Here is a 14930-nt window from a genome sequence, read left to right as displayed (position 1 = left end):
TCTTTTTTTAAGATTTTATTTATTTGTCAGAGGGAGACAGAGACACACACACACACACACAGCAGAGAGAGAACACAAGCGGGGGGGGGAGCAGCAGAGGGAGAAGCAGACTCCCCGCTGAGCAAAGAGCCTGATGTTGGGCTTCATCCCAGGACGCTGGGATCATGACCTGAGCTGAAGGCAGACGCTTAATCGACGGAGCCACCCAGGCGTCCTCAAGTTCACTTTTTTTATGAGACATTTAAATGTTTAGAAAATGGAGAAAGATTAGTGGTTTTGTATTGACTGCATGGTAGAGTCAGTTCTGGTCACTGTGTCAGCATTTGTAAACCGTGCTCTCTTCCATCTGTGGTCCTGCTCTCATCCAGAAAGGCAGATAGGGACCTGTAAAATGCAGTTTAATAACACCGTAGCTCTGTGTATTATTCGACTCAAATGCTTTGACTTGGAGGAAGATTCTTCAGTAAATTTAACCAGAAAGAAACAAAGATAAGAACTGCTCATATTTAAACAAGTTCACTGGTGGTTGAGATAAACTTCCATCAGCTGTGCTCACCCTTGACTTAAGAGTCTGGTCTGTGAAACCACACTCTGTGTCTAGGACATTTGGCCATTGACTGTCCTCCAGCCCTAGGGACAGGTAGGGCAAGATTTCAGCTGACTGATGCCAACATAACTTGGGTGGGGTATGTCGAATAAATTACTGTTTTTATAGTCTTTCTGCTCTTTAAAGTTTGTGGTCAGTGCCTTTCTTACCATCATGAACTTATATCCCTTTGACCATAAAAGAGATATAAGTAATTGTAGAAAGATATTTATCATCCTCATTATCTCTTTAGAAGTTTGCAAAAAGATGTTTTTACAACCGATTTGATTTTTGGGTCGGGTCACGTAGTGGTATTCAAACGGTGGTCTGTGGACTCCCAGGGACTCTGAGGAATCCCTCAAAGAGATTGACCACGCAGAATCGGGAAGTGAGCCTGAGCAGGATTTAGGCTTATCACCCCCTCTCAGCTTCCAATTAGTGTCCGTCTTTATCTTTCCTGTATATTGTAAGCTTTTCATATGAAGAAGGAATTTCATGGCTAAACAGGGTTTTAGAAATCACTGACTTGTGTTACTAATTTTTAATGAGTGATATAGTTTTTTCAAAAAACATTTTCTAGGTTAAATAGCCAATATTCCTGGAGTATTCTTTGGGGGTACTTAACTAAGTCTAGACTTAATTTCTTTAACAGTTGGAGGGCTATGCAGAATTGTTTTATTTTGTTTTTCTTGTGCCCCTTGTAATGCTTTGTGCTTTTCAAGGGGTTTATCTACTTTCAAATATATAAATTCCTGTAATATAAAATGTGTGAGGTTCTGGAGCGATGTCACATTTTATTATTCCTGATACTGTTAATTTATCTCTCCCTTTCTCCTATTAATCTTGATAGGAGGTTATCAGTTCTTTTCAAAGAGCCAAACTTCTGGTGTTGTCTTTGCTATTGAAATTTTAAACTTTTATCATGAAATAAATCCAAACTTGAAATAAATTCACTTTTATCTTGAAATAAATCCAAACTTATAGAAAAGTTGCAAGAATTCCTCTGTGCCCTTTGCCTAAGATCACTAATGTTTAATCTTTTGCCACATTTATTTACCATTCTCTTTATATCTGTTATTTTCAGAGTGATTTCAGACGAGGTTGCTTGTTACTTCACTCCTCTTTGATCTTAGTAGTTCAGTGCATGTTTCTTAGGAAGAGGCTATTTTCGTACTTGGCCACCAGGCAGTTGCCATGTTCAGGAGATTTCGCTCTGACACAGCTCGGTCTCCTGTCCCGATCCTGCCTGCAGAGCGCCCTTCCTCTCTAGGCTGGCCTGGCGTTTAGGTGGCCATCTCCATGTGCCATCTCCATGAATCTGGAGCCGCTCTTGCCCTTTCTTTGTCTTGCATTCCATTGATGTTTATGAGAACTACACAACAGGTATTTTATAGAACATTTCAGATTTGGGTTTGTCTGAGGTCTCCTCGCCATTAGATTCAGGTTAAACATTCTCTGTGGGACACTGTATGAGTGACACTGTGTCCCTCTTAGGATGTCTGCTTCCTGTGTCATTGAAGTCTGGTCTGCCCTTAATTTTTTTCATACTGAGTTTAACTTGCCTTTCTTTTTCTGGCTTCATCAGATGGATTCTCAGATCACCAGCATTGTACTTTTTTCTTTTTTAAAAATAGATGCATTTCAGTTTTGACACATGGTATTGTCATTATTATTTAGATCAAAATATGTTCTCATTTACATTGTCATTTCTGCTTTAGTTGATGTTCAATTTAGAACCATGCTGATTAATTTCCAAGCAGTCGGGAATTTTCCTAATTATCTTTTTGTAATTGATTGTTATCTTTTTTTAAAGATTTTATTTATTTATTTGAGAGAGAGAAAGTGAGAGCAAGAGAGAGAGAGCACAAGCAGTGGGAGAGGGGCAGAGGAAGAGGGAGAAGCAGACTCCCTGCTGAGCTGGGAGACTGGAGACACAGGGGCTGGATCCCAGGACCCTGAGATCATGACCTGAGTTGAAGTCAGACGCTTCATGGACGGAGCCACCCAGTGCCACGTGATCGACTGTTACCTTAATTCCACTGTGGCCCGGGAGCATACTTAGGATTTTTTTCTTTCAGTCTTGTAATGTGTTGAGACTTACTTTATGATTCATCGTGTATGGGCAGTGTTAGTCAATTTTCTGTGTGTATTTGAAAAGAGTTTGTACTTTTTTGTTGACTGTGTTGCTTTTTTTTAAAAAGATTTTATCCATTTATTTGACTAATTGTTAATAGTCTTGTTTGAATCTTCTGTATTCATATTCAGAGTTTACTTATCAGTTACTGAGAAACTTGTGTGTCTCAACAGCATTGAGGATGTGTCTACTGCTTTAAATTATGTCAGTGTTGCTTTATATATTTTAGAGTATGTTATTAGATGATGCGAGTGTAGGGTTACTAACTTACTGTTGGATTGATCTTTGTCTCTGATAATATTTCTTCTGTGCGGGCTCATAATGTCCAACTTCAATAAAATGATACCAGCTTTCTTTATTTTTATTTTTATTTCTTTATTTTAATTCCAGTTAGTTGACATATGGCGTTATATTAGCTTCAGGTGTACAATATAGTGATTCAGCATTTCCATACATCACCCTGTGCTTAACACAAGTGCCCTCCTTCATCCCCTTCACCTGTTTCCCCCCTCCCCTTGCCCACCTCCCTCTGGTGACCATCAGTCTGTTCTCTGTTATTAAGACTTGTTTCTTGATTTGTCTCTCTCTTTTGCTCTCTCTCTCTCTACCAGCTTTCTTTAGTTAGTATTTGCATGGTATATAATTTTCATCTTTTTACTTTGTTTTATTAAAAAAAAAAAAAACTTTTCTGGGGTGCCTGGGTGGCTCAGTTGGTTAAGCATCTGCCTTCAGCTCAGGTCATGATCCCAGGGTTCTGGGATCAAGTTCCCCATCGGGCTCCCTGCTCAGCGGTGAGCCTGCTTCTCCCTCTACCCCTGCCCCTCTCCCCTGCTCATGCTCTCTCTCTCACTCCTCTCTTTCTCTCAATAAATAAAATCTTTAAAAAAAACCCTTTTCTTTTGAAATAATTATAGCTTCACAGGAAATTGCAAAGTTCGTATAGAGGGGTCCCACTTACCCTTCACCCAGTTCCCCCCAGTGGTTGCATCTTTTTTTTTTTTTTTTTTTTTAAGATTTTATCCATTTATTTGAGAGAGAAAGAGTGAGCCTGAGGCGGGGAGGGGCAGAGGGAGAGGGAGAAGCAGGCTCCCTGCTGAGCAGGGAAGCCCCACGCGGGACTGGATCGTGGGACTGGATCATGGGACTGGATCGCAGGACCCTGAGCCAAAGGCAGCCGCTTAACTGACTGAGCCCCCCAGGCGCCCCCCAGTGGTTGCATCAAACCAGAAAGTTGATGCTGGTATAAACTGTATATAGTTTACTACATTTTACTGCATGTGTAGGTCTGTGTAACCACCACTGCAGTGAAGATACAAACCTGTCCCATTACCGCGGGTGTCTCCTATCTGCTGCCTTCTATAGTCATGTTCTCTCTCCTACCCCAGGCCCTAGCCTCTGGCAACCACTAATCCGTCTCTCTTTCTATAATTTTAATTTTGAGAATGTCAGATAAATAATTGAAACCATTCAATTTGTGATTTTTGGAGATTGGCCTATTTCAGTCAACACAGTGCCCTTGATAACCATTCAAATAGTTGTGTGTATCCGTAGTTTTTCCTTTTCATTGCTGACTGGCATTCCAGGGGATGGATGAATGTTTGTTTAACCATTCACCTACTATAGGACATTTAGATTGTTTCAAGTTTTTAGCTGCTGTGAATCATCATGTATAGGTTTTTTTGTGTGTGGACATAAGTTTTCCTTTCTCTGGGCTAAATGCTCAGGAGTGCAGTTGCTGGGTTGCATAATAAGCATATGTTTAGTTTTTTATGAAAGTGCTGAACTGTTTCCCGGAGTGGTTGTACCATTTCACATTCCCACCAGCAGTGAAGGAGAGATTCAGTATCTCCTTGTCAACCTTGTTGTCACTGTTTTTTATTTTAGCTGCTGGAATATGTGTGTAGTGACAGCTCATTGTGGCCTCAGGTTTGCATTTTCTAAAGGACTAGTGAGGTTGACTGTCTTATTTGCCTTAGGCATGTCTTCTTCAGTAAATGTTTCTGTAGGTCTATTCTATTTTCTTCTTGGTTTGGTTTTTTTTTTCTGGTGAAGTTTTAAGAGTTCTTTATATATTTCACTTGTGAGTCTTCTGTTAGGTGGGTAGTTTGCAAATATTTTTTTCCATTCTGTAGCTTGTCTTTTCATCCTCTGAGGGTTTTTCCACAGATCCAAAGTCTTTAATTTTGATGAAGTCCAACTGTTTGTTTTTTTCTTTTGAGCACTGCACTTTGGTGTCACGTCTAAGAACTTTTCGCCCAGCCCTGTGTCTCAAAGATTTTCCTCTGTAAGTTTTATAGTTTAACATTATTTAGATCCTTTTTGAGTTATTTTTGTACAAGGTGGGAAGTTTTGGTTTAGATTTATTTTTTGCCTGCGTATATCCAAATGCTCCAGCACCGTTGTTGAATCGCTTTTATGCTGTGTCTCTGGTCAGTTGGCTACACATGCGTGGGGCTTGTTTCCTGTATTGTCCCTTCGTCTGCCCTGCTAGTGCCACCCAGTCTGGAGAACTGTCTCTTTATCTAAGTCTTCAAATGGGGCAGGTTGATTACTTGTATTTTATTCTTTTTCAAGATTTTCTTAGCCATCTAGTTATTTAGGCCTTTCCATAGACATTTTAGAATAATCTAGCCCAGTCTGTAAAATCCTTTCAGGGATTTTGATAGGAATTATGTTTTACCTGTATATTAACTTGGGGGAAATGACATGTTTACTGTGTTGAATCGTCTAGATCACAATTTACTTCTCTACATTTATTGAGAACTTTGACCTTTTTATCAGCATTTTGTAGTTTTCAGCACACAGGTTTTACACGTGTTAGATTTATTCCTAAGTATTTCTTTTTTTTTTTTTTTCTTTTCCCTTCTTTGTGTTTGTAACTGGTATTTTAAATTTTGGTTTGCACATGTTCATTGCTGGTGTATAGAACTAGAGTTGGATTTTGTATGTTTGTCTTGTATCCTACAACCTTGCTGAACTTCCTGTTAGTGCTAAGAGTGTGTGTGTAGATTCCGTGTAATTTTCTACTTGGACAGTCCTGTCATCTGCAAACAGACAATTTTATTTCTTCGTTTTATAGCCTGTATGCCTTTTCTTTTCTTTTTTTGCCTATGGGTCTGTCTGGAACATACACTCTTATATAGAATAGCAGTGGCGAGTGTACCGTCTTGCTCCTCGTTCATAGTCCTAGAAAGCTTTCAGTATTTCACCATTAAGTGTGATGTGAGCTATGGGTTTTGTTTTTTTTTTTTCCCATAGATTGCTCATCTAAAACTATTGACAGTTTTTAAATTAAAATCTATCTTGTATTGGGTTGGTGTAATACAGACAATCCTGTCAGATTCAGAAGCAGGATCTGGAGATGTAGGTTTCAGAGTCCTGTCATTGTTGGGATTAAGGGAAACCACACAGAAGGATGATGTTTCTGAAAACATCAAGGGACATGTGGTATAAGTCTTTGAAAAATAAAGGAAAGGGACACCTTGGGGAGAAAGACAGTTTTGGGAAGGAAGACTAATATCCATCCTTTTAGGCAGGGGGAAGGGTAGGGGTAGAAGAGTGAAGTAGTGGTGGAGAAAGATGACTTTTATCCTTAATTGGGAACATGGGATCATTTGAGTGGGGAGGTGACTGGGATTCAGATGAGGACTGAAAACATGGGAAAATTGGTCATGCTTTGGTGGAGAGATCAATAACCAACAAAGGAAAATCAGTAGTCGTGCATTTGACTATATGTAGTGTAACGTTATGACTGTCTATCAGTGAGAGAGCCTGAACTGTTGCAGACTTGGCAGTGGAAGTGTGGCTGTGGGAGCTGGGGGTGGGCGGTGCCCAGGGCTGTGAACTGAGGAAAGAGCTTGCAGCAGAGGAGTCTGGGTGGAGCCACCATTAGAAGTCATCTTTTCATGGCTGTGGTGTGCAGTTCACAGCTATGTGTGCTCCATGAGCGCAGGGTGCAGGGAGGAGCGGGAGCGGTGCTGTTGGTGCTCTTCCTCCGTGGTACGCACCTTCTTCAGGAGCTGGGCATTCATTCTCAGCACTGTCTACAGCCAGGAACTGGAAAAGTTCTTCTTGTGATGGTCCAGGGCCAAGCCAGAAACTGAACCAAGGTCTGATTTGACAAACCAAAGCCCTTGCTCTTCGCTCTGTGGCCTGGGAAAAGTGCTAGGGTGAGGACTTGTGCTCCAAATAAGACTAATCCCGACTGGTGTCTTTAAGTGGATAAAGGCCGGTCTCGCCATCCTAAGGGGAACCCGGCATGAGGATCGCTGCAGTCGAGGAGGCTGAGAACCTGTATCTCGTGTGCGTGGAGAATCACTGAATGAATGCCAGAGGAGCCGTCAGAGATGGCTGAAAACACGGAGGAAGTGGGAGTGGGTACTGACAGGCACAAACTGTGAGGATGTGGACAGTTTAGTGTTAATGGCGTGGACTCTAAAGGGGCCTTGTGTACTATGGAAGGGGTACTTAACCCATGCTACCAAACAGTTGCCAATAATTATGGACTTTAATGTTAGGAGTCTTTTCATAGTGTTGAATACATTGTTGAATTAATTTTTTGAAAGTTTTATTTAAGTAATCTCTACACTCATCATGGATCTTGAACTCAATGATCCCAAGATCAAGAATCACACGCTTTTCTGACTGAGCCAGCCAGATGCCCCCATTGTTGAATTAATTATTTTTGGTCTTTTATAGCACTTTGTTTTTACCAAATGGAACATAGACAAATTTTGGATTTTATTTGTAATATATTACTTTTTTTTTAAAGGAAAATGTTAAGAATATATTTCCAGATATAGATGTTAGCAAAACACCCATGTTTGGGGGACATTAAAACAATAAAATATAGTAGATGTGTATATAAAGTCTTTATCTGTGTAAGTGGTGATCGTGTAGAAAAAGCTAACTGAACCATGTTGGTGGGTTCTAATCAGTCTGTATGGCACTAATGTGTGTCTTTTTTGCTGTACGGAATGAGAAATGATCCAAGATATTGTCATGCTCTTCTTGTTCAGTGATATCTGCCATACTGAGAAATTATTGTTTAAATTAAAAACTGCACTTTGGGTGCTTGGGTGGCTCAGTCGCTTAAGCGTCTGCCTTCGGCTCAGGTCATGGTCCCAGGGTCCTGGGATCGAGTTCTGCATCGGGCTCCTTGCTCAGGAGAAGCCTGCTTCTCCCTCTTCCTCTGCTGCTCCCTCTGCTTGTGCTCTCTCTCTGTCAAATAAATAAATAAAATCTTTAAAAAAATAAATAAAAACTGCACCTTATACAACAAAATTGTACATCTAACAACTTAGATTAGTTTTATTTTCTTAATTTCTTACAGATTTTCATTTTCGAGTATTTGTTACTTTTTTTCCCCTAAATGTTAGGCATTATAAAATACAGTGTTTACTAACATTATTAGGTGTTGGATCAATGAGTAGAAGATGCATAAAATTACTTAAGTTTAATTGCAGAAGGAAATGTTGGTGAATATTGCAATAAAGGTAGGTAGCAAATAACAATAATGAGTTGTAAATATTTCAGGTAGGTTGCAACTAATACTGAGTTGTGAGTATTTCAGTGTATTTCTATTTGTAGACTCTGACTAGTGAGGCTTATTTTAAAATTATTCTTCCTAATTTCAGCAACTGAGTAGGCTTTAATTTCTTCATGGCTTAAAAACTGCTTTCTCATTTTTATTATTTGGTAAAAATTCCAGCTCTGACACGTTGAAAAAATTTTTCTGTAATCTGCCCTCTAAAACTTGGACTGTCCTTCCTGTGAGTTACTGTGATGCACATCGATATGCTAGTTCTCTGGGGCTGGTGGTGGTGTCTTTCTTAGGAGACTTATATTTCACTTCTTACCAAAAGTCACTTTGTCCCTTAGGAAAGTGGAGCCACTGAGGGCATTTTCATAGGAACAGTGGGGTGGATGGGTGGGTCGGGGGCGGGGGAGGGACGTCAGATACTGGGATTATTCCTGTTCTTAATGGTGTCTACGCTCTCAGGGGCTCTGCAGCACATTTGCAGTGCAGGAGCGTGGGGAGATGCGAATCTTCTAAGAAGACAGTAGGCTGTGCTGCTCTCGGTAACCATGGGCACCTGTTGGGTACCATCAGTGTCTAGATTTGGTTGTTTTTGGAAGAAGGCTCTCTTAAGTTTGGGAGTTATGTAACTGTGGCTAGTTAAAGCTTTAGGAGACAGGATCTTGGTGTATTAAAGATACTTTATTTAATATTAGAGTGTTACTTTGATTATAGAGGCCTTTGTGAAAAGCTGCTGATCCTACAGTGTTGTAAGGAAAAACACACTTTGTGCAACGTTGGATTTAGTGTTGCTTTCCCTCGATGGTGGCAGGTGACTTAACCTGTGAATGGGGAGTGTCCCCTGAGCGATCACGCCTGAAGTGTCACCAGCTGTGGCTCCGGTTATTTTCTCCCACCCTCTCTGAGGTTCTCCCTCTCTCTATCAGTATTTAACAGTATATTTTACTAAAAAATTGCCCATAGTTTTATGTTCCTGCTTAGCTCTACAACTTAGTAAGGCTTACATTTACTTCTTGGGCTACAGGTTTTGTTTTAAATGTTTGGTGTTTATGCCCTTTACTCTTTGCATTCAAGTCACCTGTCTTCCTTTCTGCTCCTGTTTTCTATCTGCATCATCCAGTGGCAGTTCTGGTGGTGCTCCGGGCTTGTCACACCTCAAGCGCTGTATTCATTTAATTTTGTGAAATAGCGTGTGATTGGATTATGGCTTCCTAACGACAACTTGCTTCTGTGTTTGCATAAGGAAATAATTAGTCATAACACTTTTGTTTCTTGATAGTTCTTAGTAGCAGAGTGTTGCAAATAGTTTAGTTACATCTCGGAAGTCTGGGGATCTTGGTTTTTTTTTCCTCTGCCAGGTTGTAGAGAAAAAAATTAATAAACTGCTGAGTTATGTGTGTTTTTAGCCCTTGGTATTTAATTTAGAGTTTATAGAGCAGAAGGCTTTGGAACTTCGTGGGTCGTTAGTTTCAGTGCAGCACACGGTGTGTTGGTGTGGAGGTTTTCCTTCTGGCTGTGCTCTGCAGCGTTCATGTGATGCACAGCGTGGTTTTGCATTTATAGAGCCTTTTGCCGTAAACTTGGTAAAATCCACATTTCCTAAATTTTATATTTATTTTTCACACACTTAATCTTGCCTGTCTTCTATTTCATCTTAGATTTGTCTGACTTGTGTACGTCAGACTGTCATGGTAGGTGTTTCAGAACGAGAATTCGTATTTGAATACATCGCTGGAGGATTTCGCCGTAGTCGCAGTGCTGAAGGCTTGCATCTCATCTGCTTCCCACGGGCCAGCCCTGCCCCTGCCCCTCCCGTGACGTGGGAATGGTCTAGATCTGGTGGCCACTGTGGGAGCCGGTGGCCAGGGCGGCTCTCGAGCCCTTGAAATGTGGCTCATGTGACTGAGGAACTGGGCTTTTTATTTCACTTCATGTTAATTCGTATGCAAATAGTCACGTGCGGCCAGTGGATGCTTCGCGGGGCAGCGCGGGCGTGTCCCCTCGTGCCAGAAGGAGTGTTGGAGACGTTTGCGTGGGACTCGGGCCGCGCCCCGCTTGCGCCCGCACTCCAGCGCGCTGCCTCCTGTCACCAGCGCGCTCACAGATGCGCACGCCCGCCCTCGAGCTGCTGGGCGCTCCCGTGGAGCCCCTGTCCTGCGGTCGCCATGTTCTGACGGGCCCGGCCGGACGTGGGGCGGCGTGAACGCTGGGCTCCCGGGCAGCGCGCGGTCGGGCTTTGCTCTCAGCTCTGCCACCGCCTCGTTGTCTCCTCTTAGGGAAGCCGTTTACCTTTCTGGCCTCCCGTCTGTCCTGTGGAAGATGCGCGAGTCTCACATGGCTGCGGTGTCGCCGCAGGTGTCAGGCTGATGAAGCCCCGGGCAGGGAAGGGCCCCTCCCAGCTCGCATGGGGTGTCTGTCTGCTGTGACGGGACCGAGCGGTTGTCGTGCCTCAGGAGAACATGTCGTATGCAACTAGATGAGAGGTTGGCGATGCAGAGCTGCTGCCAGGAAGAAGGAGGGAAGGAGCCCCTGGAGCCCTGGGCTGCGTGGGCTGGTGCCGCGGGCAGGGGTGGCTGTGGATCCGTAAGGTTCGCGAGTGGCGAGGTGAGTTGTGCCGCAGGGGGAGAAGCCTTGTTAGAAGCCTTACCTGGTGCAGCCACATGGTAAAAGCAACAGGAGGTGAGAAATAGTAATTTGAAGCAGATTATATTTTATTTGAAGCCTTACTTAATTTTTGTTTCATTCAAGCATGAGCAAGATCACGTATCCCTAATATTTTACTGAAATCTACTTAACACCCACACCCCCCGCCAACAAAAGGCAGTAAAGGCGGGAATACGTACTGTGGCAATCTTAAATCACTTTAATAATATCCTGGTTTGTAACTGCTGGGATTTAATAGTATCCTTTATGTGTGGAGGATGCTATCTGTCCTTAAAAGTTGGAGTGGGAGGGGTCCTGGGGGGTGGTTTGGAACTGACCCGCTTGGCTGTGCCCCTGGCACTCAGGATTGCCATCGCAAGAGAGCTCCTTCAGGTAGCAGTGCTCCCAGTCCTGCGGGCGGGCGGGCGGGCGGGCGCGAGGCGGATGCCCACAGCTGGAGGGCGGACTCCTGTCTTTCCGGACTGAGGATTTTCTGTGCACAGCTGAGAGATAGGCGGATACTCGGTGGAGGTACCCCAGTCTCAGTGTACAGGATACCACCGTGGGTGCCATGCAGAGGGGGCGATTTCCGAAGGTGGACGTCAGTGTGACTGGGGTAAAGGGCTGGTGCGCCCTCCCCACCTGCCGTGGGAGACGTGCAGTGATTTCAGGGTGGAAGTCCTGATAGGCCAACTTCATTGTATAATCGCACCTCCTGGGACTGACATTGTCACGCAAGATTCCCTGTTAGCTTTCCAGCGGAGTCTGTCGCAGAGTGAAGTCCAGAGCGTCTGCCTTTTGCTGCTGGTTTGCTGTCGTAGCCGGACTCCACCTGGAAGATGCAGTTGAACAGCCTCCCTTCCCAAGCCCTTCTAGGTCTCCTTCTGCAGTTTGGAGATTGGAGCAAAGCCACATTGTTAACCCTGAAGTTTAAATTCACGATTATTATTTTATGCTTAGTTCAGATGATTTTGATACCTTTTCACCATTTTCTTAAGTATTTTGAGAAAAGTTTATTCTCTCTATCCATACATAATGGTTTGGATGTCCAGGAAGTGGAAGTGTGTGCGCTGCTGAAGTCCTGACGCTGTGGCGCATGGACGGACTGGAAGATAGCTTTAGCCCTGATTAGCATGAGCGTATCCTCTTAAACATCAGTGTCCTTTCTCAATGTTGAATTGAGCCGTAAGTCTTAATTTTATATTAATGCTACTAAAATAGTCCTCCATAAGAGAGGAAAAGAGTGATTACCTGAGAGAGTTGATGTCTGAGGACCTTTGTCATTGGGTCACTGAGTGGTGTATTGAGAATTGCAAACGACACGGCTATCCTTTTCTCCTCATAGAAGAGCATTGATTGCTTCAGAATCTTAATGGTTTTGTCAGTAAGAGGGTCTGAACAGGGAAGATCATTTCCCTGAGGTTCTAGGAGTCATTATACACTCATACAAGTCTCTTTCAGTGTTTCATGTCAAAGTTATTTCAGTATAACCTATTTTAAGATAACCTTTACAGGTGAGCATTAGATATGCTATCGGTGTCTGGTAAATACAGAAACAATCAGTATTGGCTCTAAATATGTAGAATTAATTTAAAAAATTTTTAAAAAGCATATATAATGAGTGTCTTTTGTTTCATGCAGTTGCTGTGATTGGCTGATAAATATTTGTCAAAGAAAGAGAGAACTGAAAGCTCGCACAGTGTGGCTTGGATATCCTGAAAAGTGTGAAGAAAAGCATCCCAGAAATTCTATAAAAAATCAAAAATACAATGTATTTACCTTTATACCTGGGGTAAGACTATTACATTCTTAAGAATGGGTTTCATATCAGAGATTGCTAGCTCCTTTTGTTTTCACTGTTTTTTTTTTTTTTTAATTTTTTTTCCCCTCTTAATTGTGTCATGTCCAAATCAGTGACCTTTTGCTTTTGAACCATTCATGTTTCAAATAGTTGTTAAATAATTCATGCACACTTTTAATGGGTACATCATGGAGTTCAATGTGAGAAAATTTATAGTTTGACTTCAGTCCTAGATAAATATATTTATATTATTGTAGAAATAACCAAGTAAGCCTAAATTAAATTATCAGAAAATAGGTCGTAAGTTTTGTTTGGAGGTGAAGTGGAATGTTAAGTTTAAAGCCTGCCAAGGAACTTCATGATGAAAGTAAAATAATTTTTTATACAAACATGACTCAGTAACAAAATATCTGTAAGCATTTATAGATAATATTTTCTACTTCACATTATAAATTTCAGGCCATGTTATATTGTTATATCATTAGTTATCTTTAATTAGGTATTATGCTAAGTGTAAACAATGAAGTTTAAATATTTCATTACTTTTTTTGTTGCTAGTGACATTTTTGGCTTAAGTTACAAAACTGAGTATGTATTTAGGATGATTGACTAATTTTTGTTTTTTGTACATCATTTCCTATTTTTATAGACCAATTTATTCATCTTTCTAAAGGCAAAAGGAAGCTGGTACTGGTTATATTTCTATATCAAAATTTCTGACACATTCTAGTTATTCGCTCTTATGCTCTTTACAAGAAAATCTCTTGGTAAAGTGAAATAAGGGCTGTTTTATTTTTCATGTTTTAATTTAAATAATCATGCTGATTTTATACTGGGCATTGATTGCCCCTCGCCACCCTCCCCCATGCATCTAATAGTTGGCGAATGCTTCATATCTAATTAACTCTTTAGTAAAACACACAAAACTACTGTCTCCATCATTAAAAGACAGCTCTTTTGTCAGGACAATAAAATGTAAGCTGTCTTTCAGGCAGATAAATATTCTCATCTTTATTGAATGAAGCTACTGTTTTCTTTAAATTTTAAATACTCGCAGATGGGCAAAGCATTGTACATTTTCCTGAAGGTCACAGAGTTCACTCAGTAGACAGCAGAGTGTTGACCACAGTGGCCTCAAGCCCAGAGTGCAGCCTCGCTCTGCCCAGAGCACACCCCTGCCGCCCAGCAGGGTGGGCCGTGTCCTGGGGGCACCTGTTGGTGTGGCTGCTCCACTGTGAGCGTGTGAATTCTCGTTCTTAGAGTGTCTCTTAAATTAGGCTTTTCATCTAAAACGTAGTATTTTAGAAACATTTGGTAATTGCACAGTAGGAATTCTATGCCATTTTTAGCACAAATGGCAATTTTTGAATTGCTAATAGATATAATTTATGCTAACTGAGATTTTAAAGAAATCACTGAGGAAAAAGAGCTTTCTCTCCTGCTGAGATTAATTTATGAAATGACTCAAAACATCTTTAGACAGCAATTGAATATGATTATGAATATAAACGTGTTATCAGTGTAGCTGATTTTTGAGTTGCACAAACAACTGTATGGTAATGTAGAAAACTTCATTATATAAAAACTGTGGTTCCAGACTCTTTAAGTCAACAATAAGTACTTAACCCATTGCTCTGCTCTTGTTAAAATTTCCATACCCTCCAAGTTGCATATAAAATGGCATCCAAGGAGATTTTGATTTGGAAGTTGCAAGGTTGTAAGTTTAATTGCAATTATAGTGTGCCATTTGAATTATTCTCATCTATAAACATAAGATTTGTTCCATTTTGATTTTCAATTTAAATTTAATAATTTGAGAATTTGTAAATAGAAGTCTGTTAATATACCGGATCTTGGGTTTTCTTCCTTAAAGGTAACTCTATTTGAATTAAAAAACAAAAAGTTGCAGGATTTGCATTCCTAAAATTTTGTTGAATGATACTTACTTTGTATTTGAAAATATTATTGCAGATCAACTGCCAAGAGATTATAAAGAATATATAGGTTGCTGTCTTCCTGAATTGATGTGCAATTCACATACTTTTTTATGTCATTATTTCTTATACTTCGAGAGAAGTAAATAGAAGAGATTAAGGCAGTTTTTGTGAAGTCATATTGTGTATGTTTTGCTTGTTCACTCAGTTATTTTAAAGCTACCCAGATGTTCATGTTCAGAAACATGGCTATTATATTTATTTTTTACCATTTCATAAATATAAGGTTAATA

The 14930-nt window shown here is 41.0% G+C and overlaps 1 protein-coding gene across 6 annotated transcripts in view; it reads left to right on the top strand.

Moving 5' to 3' along the window:
• The window catches only part of ATP9B (ATPase phospholipid transporting 9B), a 251414-nt gene that overhangs the window by 20173 nt on the left and 216311 nt on the right, over window positions 1-14930 (top strand). For all 6 annotated transcript variants that reach the window (XM_078060152.1, XM_036068816.2, XM_078060154.1 and 3 more), the window contains exon 3: window positions 12544-12694. In XM_078060152.1, the coding sequence (XP_077916278.1) occupies window positions 12544-12694 (151 nt within the window). The remainder of the gene's footprint in view (window positions 1-12543; window positions 12695-14930) is intronic.

This window comes from Halichoerus grypus, chromosome 13, assembly GCF_964656455.1.
Source record: "Halichoerus grypus chromosome 13, mHalGry1.hap1.1, whole genome shotgun sequence".
Classification (NCBI taxonomy): domain Eukaryota; kingdom Metazoa; phylum Chordata; class Mammalia; order Carnivora; family Phocidae; genus Halichoerus; species Halichoerus grypus.
Note: the sequence above shows the minus strand (reverse complement) of the source record. Positions and strands in the feature narration are given on the sequence as shown.